Raw genomic sequence first — 18516 nt, forward strand, 5'->3', positions numbered from 1 at the left:
GCCATTTTTTTCTTGAATCTTTGGCTTATATTTGTCAGCTGCTCGAATGATAAGTCCTCTTGTCATCATGGCCAATTAATGACATTCCCCGGCTACAAAAGACAAGGCAATCCCACTTATGAGCCTGTGCTCACAAGCATTTCATAGAATAGCTGACAAAATTAACACACTATTGCAATTTATTTCATTTTTGAAAAGGAGTGAAGTTGGATGATGTTGAAATTTCTTAATGAGTTTTTTTTTTTTTTTTTTTTGGGCAGGTTGTGAAAGGCCTAACATATCTGTGGAGCTTAAAGATTCTTCACAGAGGTGAGTATACCTTGGTTTGGGCTTTGTGTTAGTAAAAGGATCAGAGTTGATAAAGATCAGTGTCAGATTGCTGATGTTGCAGTTGTATCATGCAGTTTGTTTCTGCAGATGTCAAGCCCTCCAATATGCTGGTGAACACCCGAGGACAAGTCAAGCTATGCGACTTTGGTGTCAGCACTCAGGTAAACTAATTTGTTTGTTGAATGTAAGGGAGGCTGATGGTTGGAAGAGAGGGAAGATACACTTTTCTACTGCGTGCAGTGCTTTGTGCCTTTGGTCAAGTTGTCAATCAGTGTATTCATTTTACAACCAGTGCTTTCCCAAGGGTCTTTCTCATGCGTTCACATTCCCCCCCCATGCCATTGTTCTACAGTACACCCTTCAAAAATATCTCGTTATAATTATGACCACAACTGTGAAGCCTCATTGATATGCATTCAAAAGAGGTGGTGAAAGCGTGGCTGAGTGACAATACCCTTGTCATTGTGTGCATGTTTGTGTCTGGATGTTGCAATGTGTGTTTGTACTGGCAGTATTTGGGACATTTGTCTGAACACCAAACCTGAATATTGATATATTTTTTGAAACTGCTTTTTTTTCCACCTCAAATGAAGGTTCCAACATCATATACCTACAAAATAACACTGTTTACTGCTCTGTGCTCTAAAAGGATAACAACCATTCATTCATTCAGTATCACTTTCACTCCTTACAGTTGGTGAATTCAATTGCCAAAACATATGTGGGAACAAATGCATACATGGCGGTAAGTGGACATAAGCTATCATGCCTTTTCTCTGACAGAGAAACCTTGTCGTGACATATTTTTTGACTTACACAGCCAGAACGGATATCGGGGGAACAGTATGGCATACATGCAGATGTCTGGAGTGTTGGAATCTCTTTCATGGAGGTATGATGATAAATTGTCTGATTTTATGAGATTAGAATTATAGGTGTGTGTGTTGTGTGTGTGCCTGCGCGCGTGTGTGTCAAGTGAGAGCTGATGATGATGGAGTGAAGCAGTGTTCATTGTTCCCAGGGGTCTTGCTAAAGTGCCTGATTGACAATGTGTTTTCAAATATAATTTAAATTTTAGTATCCCACTCCTGTCACTTGCCTGCCCACTCAGGCTATTGATTTTCAATCTGTTTGTGGCCACAGTAGAACAAATGATTTGCTCTTCTGCCTCCGCTTTTCGTGTCAATATTGTTTAATATTGTTAAAAGTGAAACAATAAGGAGGAGCTCATAGAAAATGAGCCAAGTCAAAATTATTGACATGAACTCTCTGTGATTGTTTAACACCGTTTTACCTGTCTCCTTTTATTCAATTCGTCTTCGCTAGGCATTGAGCGACATGAAATGACTTGCATGCCTAATCGATTTAGATTGAGCTTCCTCCATCATGATCACGTTTCAATCAATAAAATCCGTTTTGAACATGTAACTTGCCAAATGTCAGGACACCTGTCACAAATCCCCCTACAACACAGTGTCAAAGTCAAGGCCCAGGGGCCTGATATGGCCCGCTACATCATTTTCGGTGGCCCGTGAAGACAAATTCATATCAATTCCAAAATTTCAAATTGTTTTCAATTTTTATTACCATTCACTTTTTAAAATATTTTTTCATTTTTAAATATTTGATTTGATTTCAATATTTCATTTTTAAATATTTGAACAGTTTTTATTATATTGAGATTGCACTCCTCCATTGCACTCTAGTATAAGTCAAATTTTTGGGGGAAATTTATTTGATAAAATCCAACACCAATGCCATTTTGAAAGGCAGTTTAGAATAAAAATAGAATAGGCAACAACAGGCTGAACGATACGGTATGCTAATGCTACATAAACAGGGAACAAAATACGTACCTGACGTAACATATTAAGAGTTGTACAAATAACTCTAGCATAAATAACATGCTAACAAGTTTATCGAACCATCTTTGTCACTCCAAATCATTAAATCCAATGAAATCTTCATACTTTGTGTCACTTAACTCCGCTAACCCCGGAAGTATAACATGCAGCGCTTCCTCTTCTATGTCACAACAGACCCATTGTCAGTTGAGAGCGCCCTCATGTGGTTTAGTGTGAAAATAACATGTGAAATGATATATTGTGTTAATTTCACATACAAGTCGCTCCTGAGTATAAGTCACACCCCTGGCCAAACATTGAAAAAAAAAACTGCGACTTATAGTCCGGAAAATACGGTAGAAGTACTGCTAATAATTTTTATTACCATTGATATTTTTACAATATTGAAACAGTTTTTACTCGTCTCTTATTTCAAAACTAGTTATTCATCACTTTGTTGTGTAACCTATACTGTATACAAGGATCATAATTGCCCTCCAAAGGAAACCATGATTACAATGCAGCCAGTGACTAAAAAGAGATTGACACCCCTGGACTAGACCATTCAAACTGTGCTTAAGGCGGCAGTCACCTCAAAATTGTCCTTTACAATAAGATGTTCCGTGCGCCCCCACTGGTCTAAACAGTTCAAACATCCAACCTACCATTCATTCATCCATTCATCATCTCCCTCCCATTTATTCTGTTCATGGTCATGGTTTCTCTTGAATACTAAAATATATTCACTTGCATTTTGTGCTGATTTCCACACAGCTGGCCCTCGGAATGTTTCCCTATCCACAGGTAAGTTCTTAATTTCATTTTAAATTTCTAGTCAAAAAGGTACAAAATAAATAAAAATACACAAATGATACACAATATATTATGAAATATATAAAATTACATAAAAGCCATTTTAATTGGTACTTGTATTAAATTCCTGGCACATCAGTTGTTTGAAATCCTTCAATAGGGAAAGATTTAATATTAAAATGGTCTACTTACCTGACTGTGCTTTTCTGGTCTTCAGGTAATGATCTAGATTTGACAAAGACGGTCAAGCTAATCTTAAACAGAACTCTGTATATACATTGCATGAAACGGACTTTGTTAGTCACCTTTAAAGGGAATAATAAAGGATTCCAAGGTTTTATTCGATGCCCTCTTGAAAGCCAGGATGAAGAGGTTTGTGTCAACTAGATTGTTCTTTAGTTTTGGGGTGTTGTTTTTTGTCGTTTTTTGTTTTTTAATTGATGCACGCTATCTTTGATTTGAGTGCAGCATTTTCTCTCATTGCATTACTTTAAGTCCTGCTCAGATGTAATTGCCGACCACAGAAGTGACTTCCCAATCTCATCAAGTCTTAATTAGCCCTTCAAATGGGTTTATCTCACTAATCTCTAGTTGAGCAATCTGATTCTGGTTACCTCAGCTTCCATCTTGGGCCTATGCACGAAATGAGAGCCTGTGGTTTCTATCTACAGTGCAGTGTTTCAGCTATGCTTTGAGTTTACGTACTTTCGGGGATTTCAAGGCATCCAAAGTCACGCAACAGTTTCTTTTCTTTCTATATTGAGTGCTTTTGCTTTTCTTAATATTCATACATATTTTATTATGTTATATTAATTAATATTAATAATACACTGTTTGCCTCCCGAACATAATAATTCTTGTGCTCATTTTTTCTCACGTTTGCATTTGGTTTTGGTAATATTCCTATATATTTTATTGTTATATTAATATTAATAATACACTGTTTGCCTCCAAAACATAATTCTTGTGCTCATTTTCTGTCACTTGTCTCCAGTAAATCAAAAATCACTCATTTGGCTACACCTGGTTCCGAATGCAGCTGCTGGGCTTAATACTGGCTTTTGATAAGGAAGAAAGGAAGGGTTGGGTTTTTCTACAATGGTTAGGGTTGGTTCGTTACTCGTTTTTACACGATAGGTCGTATGATAGCTGGTGACCATTTAAACTGTAAATGCATGCTTTTTCGATTCACTTTGTAAACATGTTTTTAAGTCCTTTATAATAAATAGACATATAGATGAGTTATTATTATTTATTATATAGTGCTATATGATAGACATAGATGGGAGTTATTATTATTATTATGATTATTGTCATTATTATTATTATTATTAATTGTAAAGCCATGATGCAGATCTTGTCATTTCTGGTTCTTGGTCTTTTTTTTTAATGAAGCAATACGTAAAAGCCCCAAAAGTCTTAGTGTCTTAGTGTCATGCAGCTTTTAATCTCTTAATTTTTCTCAGCTTCCATATGGTACTGCTGACCGATCACCTGCAGGCTGTTGCCGAGTGGTCTGGCAAGAGGACTTGGATCTAGCAAGGCACAGCTATAGCCAAAGTCCTCAGGCCTAAGCTGTCATTTTTACAGACGTCGGCACAGCTGTTTAGAAACCCCCCCTACTACACTTTCCCAGAACGCATCTTAATACACACTGAGGATTGATTATTTTTTTTTTTTTTAGTCTGTACTGTTAAAGATAACATGATGCATGTGATTGTGCTCACAGTAGATCGTAATGTGTGAATACTTGTCATGATCAAAGATCTTTGTCAGGAGTTAATTGAGGTCTTTCTCCACCAGCCCAAAAGTATTTGAAGACAATAGATCTGATTTGCGTACAGCCAGCCAGCAGCACATTTGATCCCGACCGACATGCTAAATGGGATTTTTGTTTTTCCTTTTGCTGTCGTACTGCAAAACACAAAGCGGTGTTTGTGAACGTTTTGACTTGCTCTACCTATCCAGAGCAAGGTCTTAATTCATCATAGTCCTATAATTATGTCGTGTGTATGAAAGGTCGTATAAAAAAAGACAAGACAGTGTACAAACAGAGCAGACAGGGGTGTGAGGAAATGTCTAAAACATTTAAGCGTGACAAAAATGCAAAATGCCTTGAAATGATGTCCTTTTAGATCAACTTAATGTTTATGTTCAAATTCAAATGATAAGCAAACTCCTTGTCAAGAAAGATATGCAGAAAATCTGTTTTGATACGTGGTTAAGCTTCCCCGTACAAAAATAAGTGCTTGGTTATGCTTGAATTGGTTTGTGTTCCACAATACAATTTCAACCTCTGAAGCAGTATGCAATTTGGTCCAAGTAATTATTTCAGGGCAAATTACTTTTACATTGTTGCCTTTAATGTGTCTGAATCAGGCAAAAGTGGATATGGAGGCAGTTTAAGAGTCTCTTGATATTTACAGTGTGTGGGAACCTGTATTTAATTGAGTGAATCAATAAGTGCTGTAATATACTGTCAAAAAAGTTGCATTAGGAACATTTTTTTTTAGGAAACGTGATTAGATCAGACACACATTAGCAGAGCCTCAATGTTGGAACAGCCATAAATTGGTAGACCAAAATCTATACTTTTTTCCAAGAAAAGTTTTTGTGGAACTGATACGCGGGTATTTGCTGTAAAATCTCGCTGTTTTGTGCTCAAGTCAAATCAATGAAAGACTTGCTTTGGAGCTGTCTAGTGGAATCTTGTTGTTCTAGGGTTTCATTAATTGATGGTGTCGTCTGTATGAGATGTCCTGATTTGTTGGCGTTTCTTTCCGTAAGGCAAATGATGAAAGTGAACGTTTTGTTTTGCTTTCCTCCAGATGCAATTACCAATAGTCGTCTTTTCATTGCGCACATTCCCCAACAGTTATTGTTGAGTATAAATGCCGAAATATGAGTTTCTTTACCTCTGTGTAAAGTGCTACTGTGCATATTGGTTTGCACATTTGGGATGTTAGTTGTATGTCGACAATGGTTCATGATGCTCTCCGTTTTAAATGCTTTGCTGCCATCATGTGGCATATGTATGCAATGACTAATTACTTTTGCAGGCGCTCTATTATTTGTGGATTTTCAGTATTCATGGCAAGTAGGGGTGTCCCTATTCGATATTTATACGAGCTGTGCCCCAAATTTAATTTCTCACGAAAAAACTAATATTGTACAACTCTTCGCACAAGATCTCAGAATATCTTGTAAAACTAAAAATCCACGTGTTCATAACCACTTTGCAACCTGTAAAAATATCAATTACTATTTTCTGTTAGTCATTCTATTACATATTTCTCTAAGTGATATCAAGATACTCTTGTTAAACATTTACAATATTTAAATAATGAAGCCTGGATTGAGAAAATAAGAGCGAGTTGTTTCAGCATGGCCATTTGGTGTGAAAATTGCACCGAACAAATCATGCGAGTGACTCACTGTTGTGACCACTAATGGGACAAACCGAAAGTCACGACGACAACATTGAGCGTCCACATTGAGAATCTTTTATGCACTCTGTCTTGACTCTTAAGAATTATTAATTCGGCAGTTTTTAATTTTTAATATTTCATGGTCAACTTGCTACGCTGTATATTATTTTTCATTATTTCTTTTGGCAAAAATATATTCTGAATCCAGACAAATCGGAGACCAGCATCTTGAATCAACTTCAAGTTCCACTGTGTTATAGATTGGAACTTGATGCTTGCTCACTTTGACATCTGGTCATGCCGATTGTAGCAATTATTGTACATCTCAGTACCTCGAGCTAACCTGCAGGGCAAGAATAAAATGCTACTCTGAGAATTCACATTAGTGGATCTTTTATGCCCATTCTCCCAAATGAGAGCAAGGCCATTAACAATTGTGTGTTTTCATTATGTAAATGGTGTTACGCATAGCCACAAATTGCCACCAGGAAAGCAATAATTTTCTCCTAGTGATCATAATGTGTCCAAGTGGATCGTCTTGATTATGATATGCTAATTACATATTGCCGTATCTCCCTTCTCTTGTTTGTGTTACAGATCCAGAAAAACCAAGGATCACTAATGGTAAGTTTTAATTTTCTTTGCAAACTCTTAGCCTGGTCACATTTCACAGGAGTTGCATTCAAATATTTGCTCAGGCTCAAAATGCTGGTTTTGTCGCAAATAAATAAATCATATAGGAGCTAAGGGTGGCTTTGTCTGACTTCCCTGCATTTGATTTCTTTGCAAAGGCGAATCACAACCCGACTTTCCATATTGCCCTGAAAATCCCGATCAACTAACGTGTTTTTCATCTCCTCTTTCAGCCTCTTCAGTTACTGCAATGCATTGTTGATGAGGTGAGTCGTCGTCTTTCCGTGCTTTTGCATCTAAAGTCAGTCCTAATGGACCAGAAAGCTTATATTTTGTTTCCTAATGAAGCACACCACTTGGGCATCTTATCTTCCCGCTCACTCAGCCTTTCACCCAAAGCAACCGCCTTAGGCTATACAATACAATATATATACATTTGTACTGTATGGCGGACCCTTTGTTCGTTAAGTGTTATGTACAACACTGCTGTTTTGCATTCTTAAATTGCACCAAAGTAGATAAAAAAAATATTTTGTAACTGAAACTGTTGCACAAGCAAATAGTGCTAGTTAGGTTTGCTGGATGTCCAAGTGGCAAAGGACAAATCCAGACTTGGATATTTATTTATTTGGTTGATGTAGGAAGGATTTAACCTGATGCGCATTCCACTTTGTGTGTGTAATCTGACAAGATGGACACAGAGTTGGAACTCTAAGGTATGAAAATCCTGCCTGTTAATGTAATATGAAACAACTCATTCAAAGAAATTGTTCTCTCCTTCATGTTATGGTGATTTATTAACTGTTTTCAGTTGATACCTTGAAGCAGGGCTTCTCTGTAGTTGGTCCTACCATCTGCCCACTGTCCGCTCTCATTAATGTACCGCTTTTCTGTTTGGGTAAAAGCAAGCAGCTCCACTTTATTTTCAAGACTGTAATTACTGATCTAATTTTGCCTCATAATTGCTTCATGGCAATGACATGTATATTTACTCGTAGCCTTGTACCCTTGTTCACATCGTGGAACCAGGTTGACAACCAGAGGAATAATAATCACATAGAAGAGCCACTTTCATCAGCCTGTTTGTCTTTTGTGCGTTTAGCCTGTTGCCACATCAAAGCTACAGCAGTCTTCCTCTCAGCTGGAAACATGAATACATGCATAAATGCATGTTTTTTTGATACCGCAAAAGGTACATGTGCCAGTAAATAGGTGGACTTAAACAGCAAAATGTATTTATTTTATATTGCTATTGATTTCGTACACTCACTTTAAAAGAGTGTTCTCGAGAGCTGTGATATGGCCACATTTTCTTATCTCATTATTCTTGCTGGAAATCTTGATAGCGATACGATAACGATGTTACTATGGGTTCAGCACTGTAAAGTGCAGTGAGATTAGATGGAACCAATTGTTCAGTTAAATATTAAAAATTCTGGGATCTCATTCCTTATTATACACAGGACATAATTCATAACCTTTGAGAGTAAAAATTTGACACAAAACCTATTTCCCAAAAGTTACATAAAATTTGCAACGAGTAGTAATTGCAGAAGACCTATTAAGCTCTTTATCCACACCATACATTGCCAAAAACATTTTAAAACGGCACACTTTCAGTTATTTGAAAATGTATTCAACATTGAAACTGTATTCATACGCTGCTGCAAAGAAGACAAAGTGGAACAAAGCAAAAAAGAAAACGGAAAATAAACGGTAAAGAAGACCCGAGACCTAGTGTTTGTTTTTGGCTCAGATCATTAAAATCCGTGGTATTCTTTAGCGATTTTGACGTCGATTGGTTTGTTACAAACCATCCAACCACCGATAAATAAAAATGAACACACCACCCCTAATCTTCACACCTTTATATCTTCAAAGGATCCTCCAGTTCTTCCTGCGGGACAGTTCAGCGAGATTTTTGTTCACTTCGTTACCCAGTGGTAAGTCTAGTTTTTAAGATGATGTAGTACTTGTTGTCATCTCAATGTATTCACCTCTACTTCACAAGCTCATACATATTTTCACTGTCCACACAACGTTGCCCTGAGGGAATTAGTTTGCTTTTGAGGATACGTATTCATTTGTTTTCTCTAAATAACGAACTATTGCTGTATCAACTCAGCCTTTGCAACTGACTGAATGGATTTTTTAAAAATAGATTTGAGCAAAAACAATACAGTACATATCTTATATTGAGTACATTTTGACTGTCTGCTCTTTCAGTATGAGGAGACAACCCAAAGAGAGACCTGCCCCCAATAACTTAATGGTAAGTAAAACCAATTTGTGCAAGCAATTGTAACCTTCAAAATAATCACATTGAGAATCTGTGTATACAGTGTCATACTCCTGCGCATTGGTTATAGAAAATTAATGAAAGTTTTATCTGTGTAGCTTTTGTCTCCAGTTGTACTTTTTGTAAAGTTGCAGAGTTCACGGTCAAGCACATTTAAAATCCGTACTAATGAGTAGAAAGAACATGAATTAACTTTCATGTCATGAAAAAAGACACAAAGATCTGTGGAAAACCTTGAGACTAGTTGAAGGTGCACTTCAGCAGTAATTCATTAAATTGGCACTTTGTTGATTCCAGCTAAGTACTGTTCAAGAGTTAATCAAATCTATTGTGATCATTTTTAGCAGACAAGCGTCTGTGCCTGTTTGTATTTGAGGATTATGCGTAATAGGGGCTAGGCGATATAACCAAAAAGTATATCACAATATATACAAGTGAAAGTACTGGTCTTTCATATTGGTCAATATCAATCATATGTCGAAATGTTTTAACTTTTTCTATATTATATAGCACTGAAATAAAAAGGCTGAATTTGGGATGTTTCATTTTAACACTTATTGTTTAATAAGAAATCAACGCAACCATGAAAAAGTCAAATGAAGCGGTCAATATAAAAACTGATGCAACACGTTTTTAAACATAATGCACTTTAATAAATCTGGGTGATATGGCTGAAAATATTGATAATTGATTTTTTTTGCCTATTTAAAATAATAAAAACATCCATTTTTGAGTTCATTGTAGTTTAATGTACAAAGTTGCTCCTCCAGCAGTGCACTGTAAATGCTTATTTGTGGAAGATGCGATCCCAAAGTAGTATTGTTGATACTTACATGATGATTCATTCAATATTCAGACAAAGTGATGTCAGAACCGCAGTCGCGGTTTTGCTGGCTGAAACAACACAATTGTCATCCCTGCACATGCAGATGATGAATCCATATCGGCAGCCAGTCACCGTGGCTCTACCGTTGCAGTATGTCATCTTCTCTGCCCGAGAAAATGGAACAAGTTATTATATCAAACAAATAGTTTCTTAATTGATTCAAGTGTAGATGTGATTACATTTATTTATATCCCGAAAAGCATTCAACACATCATATTATCATTGGCATGTATTCATCTTTCCCCTTGCTCCCCAAAGTTGTTTCACAGCTTAGTCTCCAATGTATGACACTCCTTCCACACTGTCATTTGTACTGACCACCTTTAAAGCGGACAGACATTTTCCTCTCTGTTTTAAGGCCAAGGACAAGCGACAGTTAGGTCCTCAGAGAGGAAGTTTTACGTTGTGAGAACAGAGCATCAAAGGGTGTAAATGTGAAGCTGCTAACAGATAGCAAGTTTGCAGTCTGACACCATCGAGGGCTAAATGGAAACCATGGTCTGACACTCATCAGAAGTGAATGTCTCGTGACAAAGAGGGTGTTCTTAGCAGCTCTTCTTAGGCAGAGGTTAGGTTTTGGATATCGTTTTTGTGGCAGCTTGATTCTCATTTGAACAAATAATACCTCTATCGACATCACTTCAATAAAAAAAAAAAAAAAGTTGAATCAGGTCGTGTTGAGCCAAAAGGTAAAACTAAATTCAGTAAAGAATTTACTTGTCGATCTGGAGTCCTATCACGTACTATGCTCACGGTCATGACCGAAACAACAATAGCTCGGTCATCCAAGAGGGGCATCGAGTAGAGCCTCTCTTCCTCTGCCTTGAGAGGAGCTGGATGAAGTGGCTCGGGCATCCTTTTAGGATGAGTCTTAGACGCTTCCCTGGTGAGGTGGTAAGAGCCCCCTGGGACAACCCAAGACACGCTGGAGAGACAATGTCTCCTGGCAAGCTTGGGAATAACCCTGGAAGATCTGCACAAAGTGAATGGGGAAAGGGAAGTCTAAAGCTACTACCCGCTTGACCCATCCTCTGATAAGTGGAAGTAAATGGATGGATGGACAGCATCATTAATAAACACCTTGCATATTTAGAAATGTACTTAATTCTTTTGTTGTTGGCTTTTGCCCTGTCAGCTGTCTCTATATCATCTACTTTTCCTCTTACCTGTATTTTTGTCTTCCTTGAGGCATGTTCTTTCATTCTCCCCGCGATGAGCCGAGAGATGTAAGGTCATGGATGCCTGCTTTTGTAATGCCAGCCTGCTGATTATCTCTGTCTTCCTCTCTCCTCTGCCTCATTCCCCCTTTCTTGCACACTTCTTACTCTGCTTCCCCATTCCGCCAGCCTCCTGAGTCCATTAAAACTCTTTTACCTATTCTATCTGTATGTTAATGTGCCAAACGACATCGACCTGTTTTGCTTGTGCTGCCGTTTGCCTTGAGTTTTTATCTTAGCTACTCCTTTCTACTGGAAGGCAAACGTACCAAATAATAACACAGGGAGATATCCTGAGCTAATCAACATACTTGTAGGAATTATAACATCTCAACCCTAAGAGGACCAGGTTTTGCAGTTTTGCTCCGAAAAGAGACTGCCTGCTTTTGTGTTCCTCGCAAACTTATGGACTAAGGTTGGACAGTGAAAATATTGTCGTTTTGTTGACCATAGATTTAAAGCGCTGAATTAGGTCAACTCGATCAAATTGAATCAGTGGTCATTTTTCTGGTTTAAAAGATAACTGATTCTACCGAGAATTTGGACAAGTCTTAAGCTTTTGGAGTGAACATTTGATAAGCCATCTGAGATGAAAGTGAGTGTTTTTCTCTCCTTATACTTATGCATTTTTTATTGTGGACACACTATATACTGTCGTCATAAGTTAATGACGTTGCTCAGTTGAGGAGACTTTCCACTGGCCTCTCTCCAGGAGCTTAGCTGGTAGGATTTAATGATCACCAATCCTGTATGACATTTCTTGCTTTTGCTCCGAAACAGACTATCCTGTTGGTCCGAAAATGCGAAACATATGTGACAAATAATTAAAACACAAATAAACGGAGCAACAAATAGTTATGCAGAACAACCAAAACCTAAATGCAATAGCAAATAAAAATAACTAATATTAAACAAGAAACCTAAGAACAAATAATGAAACTAATCAACAAAAACTAAACAAAACAGCAAATGAAAGTCATAAAATACCTAAACAATACAACAAAACAGCAAATAAAAACAAAACAAATAATTAAAACAAAAATCTAGAAATCAAAAGATAAAAAACGATATAATAAAAGAACCTACTCGCCTATATAATGAACCTACTGGAAGTGTTTTACGTTACTAACTGCGTTTAGTTGTTTGTAGTTTTGTTTAGTTGTTGTTATTTTCATTTGTACTTTTTTATTAAAGTAATTATTTGTTGTGTTTTTGCATTTCAGGGCTTTCATATTCCCCCCTGCCTCTTTTGCTTAAAAAAAATCCACATTTTAAATGTAAAATGACCTTATTTCACAGACTTCAGTGGTCTGAATATTTTGTCCGTGTGCATTTTTTTTTGTCCATGAAGGCGAGAAAAACAAGTGCAATCATTCAACACAGTTACATTATTTGATTGGGCTTTGATTGACATGTCAACCCCTCCCGCTCACCCTCATCATCCCTAATTCCCTAGCCAGTAGCCTTCACACAGCCTTTTAGCACCCTTGTCAATGCAGCCCCCCTATTCTGCTTCTCTATTCAAAGGCGTGCACAGACACATTCAACCTCAGAGACACCAGATGAGCCCCTCTAATTTTCACAAAAGAATCCCTCCCATGTTGCTGTGTCTCCAAATTAACACATAGATGCTGACTTAAAACACAGTACACGCCAGTATATCTCTTTTTCTCAACTGCATCTTTTAAATCAACTGAACTCTAATTTTACCTTAATTATCTGTCGGCGTAAAACATATTATGAAACTATTTCTCACGTAGCAGTCTTTTTAAAATGTACCTCCAGAGATCCCACATTGAGGTCTTGATGGAGAAAGGGAGCGATGCCAGATCGCTCCAATATGGATTGAAATCTTTTTTTTATGCGCCGCATAATCAGCCTCTCAATGTGGGGATCTCTGGAGGTACACTTTAAGTTAATCATGTAATGTTTAAACAACTAAATACATTTAGTGTAATGCCATAATATCTGAGGTCAGCATATCATTGCACCTAATTTGGGTTCCTCGTGTGTGTTGTCTGATGTCTTCTGTCCACCCTGAATTTTCCTGTCAGCACCTTTACTCCAAAATGCTTTCACGTTTGACCCATGGGTTTTTGTCGACAAATATCCCATTCACACATGTGGCACTCTCGGTCACGCCATTGGAGCGTCATTCAAGTCCCATCCCCGGTCAACTTTTCTCCATAGTTGTCTGACGCCAACAGTTTTCTTTTAGTTATATACAAGTCAGATGAAACTTGATTTTGTACATTAGTGGGAAGACACTGTCATCTCTATTAACCAGCAGTTACAGTAGATATTTGCATGAAAACATTTCTGAATATGTATGTGTATAACGTACACTGCCAAATATTTTGACATAGCTTCTCATTCAGTAGCATTAGTAAGTGTGTCTTGTTGCCTTGCTTGCAAACCAATTGATACAAAAACAGTCATCATCACTGCCTTCTCTTTGCACTTTGGGGAGATAATGTTGGAATTGTAAAAATCACTGCCCAAGTTCCCCCCTCTATTCATTTTAACCTGAGATCTACAGAATAAGTGCAAGGGAATTTCTATCCCTCAGTTTCATCACCCTCCTCTGTGTTGAAATCTGTTCCAATGAGGCAAAGATTAGTCTTTTGTTAAACTTGCCTCAAAATTATCTTAAAATTTCAGTAGCATATTAATCATACTGCTTTATAAAATAGCAATATTTCCATTTAACATACCCCCTTTTAAGACCTTAATTATTTAAATAGTCAAGTAGAATTTCCCCCAGCGTTATTTGTATTGTCGTACGGTGCTTGCAAATGATTATTTTGTTTTGATATGGCCGGGTGGTAATTAATGTGACACCTCCCATCTCAACTGTCACATGTGCAAGAGAACCTATGCTGATCTAAGCGACTCTTTCCTCCAGTGTTGTCGCGATAGCCACATTTTAACATTATACCCGCAGAAAGTATCTCGATGCTTGATCGCAAACGCTGATATAGCGGTGGAATGTTTCATAGATCCCCATTTTGACATCTAAAACAAGAGATATATCACAAAAACATGTCTGTAAATTTCCCAAGAGCTTGTATTGAGACATTTGATATGGATCTCAGCCAAGGCCAATTGTGCCAAAGCGAGAATGTTTCAGCTTTTCGGATTTTTTGTTTTTTGTTAAAGTGTGTGTTTAAACTGACCAGCCACAGGGTTGTTTTTCTAATTGTACAACCAGAGGGCCCATGCAAAATGAATGGGCAGCTTTGATTCAGTTGCTGTCATTTACAAACTCATCCTTTCTTAACTTCTGACCTCTGACCATCTTGAACAAGAATGATGAGAGTGGTGATTGTTGTCATTCAGACATCACTGTGTTTGACTTGGTAAGCTTTTGCAAGAGACCTAGTCTCCAATTGTGGCGGTCAACACTGCAGTGAGGCACAGCATGTGAAGATGTATCAAAGATAAAGACAATTTCCAATTATGTGCTGTTACTAAACTATTTCACCGCCTGTCAAGCAGATCAATAAAGCCAATAATCACAAACGACCTGACAAGACATTATGATAATAAAGTGTAATTTGTTCGTCTTAAATATTTAACAGCATCTTGTCATCTTCCACTTTGATTTATTGAGGCTTATTTTATTATTATGTGCACTTACAAGCTGTTAATAGTAAAAATGATCATAAAAGATATTGCACATTGGGAGTGAAACAACATCTGAAAGAAAAAAAGTGTATTTTTATTGTTCCTCCTGTTCATTTAAGCATCAATGTATTATTCTGTCACCACCAGGAAGAAGAATTGTAAGTAATTTATTTATGGGAAAAATAACTGCCGCCAGAATTTGACCACAAATATTGTAGAAAAAACGGACTATAAGTCACTCCGGAGTATAAATCGCACCAGCCATAAAATGCATAAAGTGAAGAAAAAAAAAACATATATAAATTGCACTGGAGTATAAGTCGCACTTTTGGGGCAAATTTATTCGTCAAAATCCAACACCAAGAACAGACATGAACAAGCAACAACAGGCTAAACGATAGGTATGCTAACATGACATAAACACAAACGAAGAGCCGAGAACGGGCCTGACGTAACATTCAGAGTTATTCTAATAACTATTACATAAATAACACGTTTATAAAACCATCTGTGTCACTCCAATTCATTAAATCAATCGATCGTCTTTTATGTAAACAATGCCGCGTACGCGCGCCGTCGGACTCGTCGCAATTTGCATTTCTAATTATTCCACAGACCCATATAACGATATGTCGCTCCTTGAGTATAAGTCGCCCACCCAAACTAACTGCGACTTATAGTCCGAAAATTACGGTACTTTCTGAATGCACTATAACTGATAAGTCTAGTTGCAGCCATCCTATTCATTTATCTTTTTTGCTTTATCCTGTTTTAGGATCATTCCTTCATTGTACAATACAATGACGGAAATGCCGAGGTCGTGTCCATGTGGGTTTGTCGGTGTTTGGAAGCAAGACGAACGCAGCAGGCTCAAGGTCGTAACTTACGCCTTGATGGACTATGATATTCTGAGCCAATGCCTTGACCGCTGCACCGATTCAAGGTCATGTACTATATGTCCGCCTGCACCCTGCAAATGAGTCCTCGGTGAAGGTTGTCAATCACAAAACGTTTGAGCCAATTCCCGTCACTTTTGTGCAGTGATAGGAGCTCACTTTCTTTGGACACACTCTTAAGCTTTTGCATTCATTATGAAGAACCCTCTGGTGTCGATCGTCGTCTGCTCTCCAACCAGATGAACAAAGTTGAAAAGGTGATTAGTGCTTGTACGACATCAACGTTTAGGATTGCAATATTGTGGGAGTGATGGTGGTTCCGGCACCCTGCTAAGGTGTCTGCCTGTGGTAGGGGGCGTCACGGCTCAGTGGTAGAGTGGTCGTCTCCCAACCCAGAGGTTGGAGGTTCAATCCCCAGCCACTGTGACCATGTCCAAGTGTCCTTGAGCAAGACACTGAACCCCCAGTTGCTCCTGATGGGATGTCATCAGTAGATAAATGAGAAAGCAGTGTGAAGCGCTTTGAGTACCAAAAGGTCGAAAAGCACGATACACAGTACAGCCCATTTACCACGTGTATACTCCTCTTCCCTGAGTTATCATTTATACCTTCTGTAGCCATAGCGGTTCTCCACAACGGTTTGAGGAGAAGATCAGCCACGGGTGTCCCAATTCCTTGATAATGACAAGAATCAGGGTGTGCTAAACTATTTCAGTTCTAGACAAGAAGGAAATTTGGCTCCTCCCAGCAAAAAATGATTGCACCTTGTGTTGACCCTACTCAAATTAAATGATGGTAAACTACTCAAGAGATATGAATTTATTATTGCAGCACAAATCAAAATACCCTTTGCCAGGAATATGTGCACATACGTACTTGACAATCAACAAATAGCTTTTTGTTCTGACAATCATTGAGCCACTAGAAATTTAAGTGTACCTCCGAGATCCCACATTGAGGTCTTGATGGGGAAAGGGAGCAATATTGTAAAGTTTGGTCAATATTTGGTGTTCCCATTTTTGTGTCCTGTATTTGCCAAATGGATTCTTTTATGTTGGGAACGTCTAGATCCTCGTTTTCAGAGAGGTTGATCATTTACCAGGCATGTTTTAAGAATGATGTACTCCATTGTAAAAACACAGGCTTTAATTCCGTTTGGCCAGCTTCTTTTCCTAAAATGTGCAAAGCCCATGACAGAAATACCGATCTCTGTTTTTGCCTTTTGTTTTTGGTGCACAAGAGTGAAAAAAAAAAAACATTGTTACATTCAAGACACTGCTTTGTTGTGTGATGTCATCCACTGTCTAAAAATAAAATTGTAATGTGATCATACATCCAGTAATGTTCATGGAGAACATTAATGCAAGTGTACTATACTGGTATTTACCATTGAGAACAGTGATATGGATTTTCCACAAAAAGTGATATTTCTCAATGTCTATATGCTTTGACTAAAAGTGTTCAAGATGCCTTCACTGCCCTGAGAACAAGGTAAGAAATGTGGAACGGTAGCACATAGATTTTGTCATGAGTTTGGGTTCTGACTGAAGTCTATCAAATTTCGGAATAATGTGGGAAATTTGTTGACGTCTTGGTATTTTTTTTAGATCTGTGCGGTCATTGCAAAATGTTCATAGTGTTACTAATTGTTTAAAAATCTCCCGCCATTTAGTGAGTCAATAGTTTGATATTGATCTGTCTACAATTCATAAATCACTTCATAATTTTTAGCATTTGCCAATTAAAAATCAAATTCAACCCTCTTTTAAGAGAGAATTACAACTGTTATTTGTATTTCATTCCTTAACAATGTAGCATAAATGCAGCAGAGGTATAATGTTTGTGCTGAATAATTCAGTTGAAACACATTCTGACCACGATCTTCATATTTTGTAATTACAACAAAAAAAATTAAGAAACTATGTAAAGTGGGGCAAATTATACTTCAAATTGATTTTTTTTTTTTTTTTTTTTAAACTTGAGTTGAATATTTATGGATGTCAATGGGAATGTGGGGTTGTCTTGTGTGCTTCTTCCACAGAGTCACCAATGTGAATGTTTGTTATACCGGCAGCCAATGAGTCCTTACGAGCTGGTGAGCACTATCATAATGTTAATTTTGTATTTACCTCAAAAACATATTCAGTTCTTATGAAAGAAATAAAATGTGCTCTGGATTGTAAATTCCAGAGAGAAAGATTCCTTTGTGTTCCTATTTTTTTTTTCTTAAAGTGATGTTAAAAGTTGTCTAATGCGTTCAAGGTTGCGACCTCGTATCTTCATTCCTCAGATGATATTTGCATGTCATGCCATATTCACCCCAAACCTGTATGCACCTTGCAGTCTGAAATGCACCTTTAATTTGCATTTTGTAATTAATCTGAGTCAACCTTTAGTTAGAAGCAGCCTTGTTGGTAGGTAATTATTTTCATTAACCTGAGAAGAGGTGCTTAAACCACAAATGTCATAGATTAGATGATGAGTCCAGGCGGATTGGGGGTGGGGGGGGGTGTTCTATTATATCCTCTACCTTGAGCACTTTT

At 37.6% G+C, this 18516-nt stretch overlaps 1 protein-coding gene across 1 annotated transcript in view; it reads left to right on the top strand.

Annotated features, from left to right (window-relative positions):
• Positions 1 to 17305, top strand: part of map2k5 (mitogen-activated protein kinase kinase 5) — a 33924-nt gene extending 16619 nt beyond the window's left edge. The window contains exons 13-22 of the mRNA XM_085907755.1: positions 261 to 309; positions 418 to 491; positions 1025 to 1075; positions 1151 to 1222; positions 2949 to 2978; positions 7013 to 7039; positions 7282 to 7314; positions 8930 to 8991; positions 9275 to 9320; positions 15853 to 17305. Of these exons, the coding sequence (XP_085763881.1) occupies positions 261 to 309; positions 418 to 491; positions 1025 to 1075; positions 1151 to 1222; positions 2949 to 2978; positions 7013 to 7039; positions 7282 to 7314; positions 8930 to 8991; positions 9275 to 9320; positions 15853 to 15981 (573 nt within the window). The 3' untranslated portion in view covers positions 15982 to 17305. The remainder of the gene's footprint in view (positions 1 to 260; positions 310 to 417; positions 492 to 1024; positions 1076 to 1150; positions 1223 to 2948; positions 2979 to 7012; positions 7040 to 7281; positions 7315 to 8929; positions 8992 to 9274; positions 9321 to 15852) is intronic.
• Positions 17306 to 18516: the final 1211 nt, after the last annotated feature.

This window comes from Syngnathus leptorhynchus, chromosome 3, assembly GCF_054491065.1.
Source record: "Syngnathus leptorhynchus isolate UIUO chromosome 3, UIUO_Slep, whole genome shotgun sequence".
Lineage (NCBI taxonomy): Eukaryota > Metazoa > Chordata > Actinopteri > Syngnathiformes > Syngnathidae > Syngnathus > Syngnathus leptorhynchus.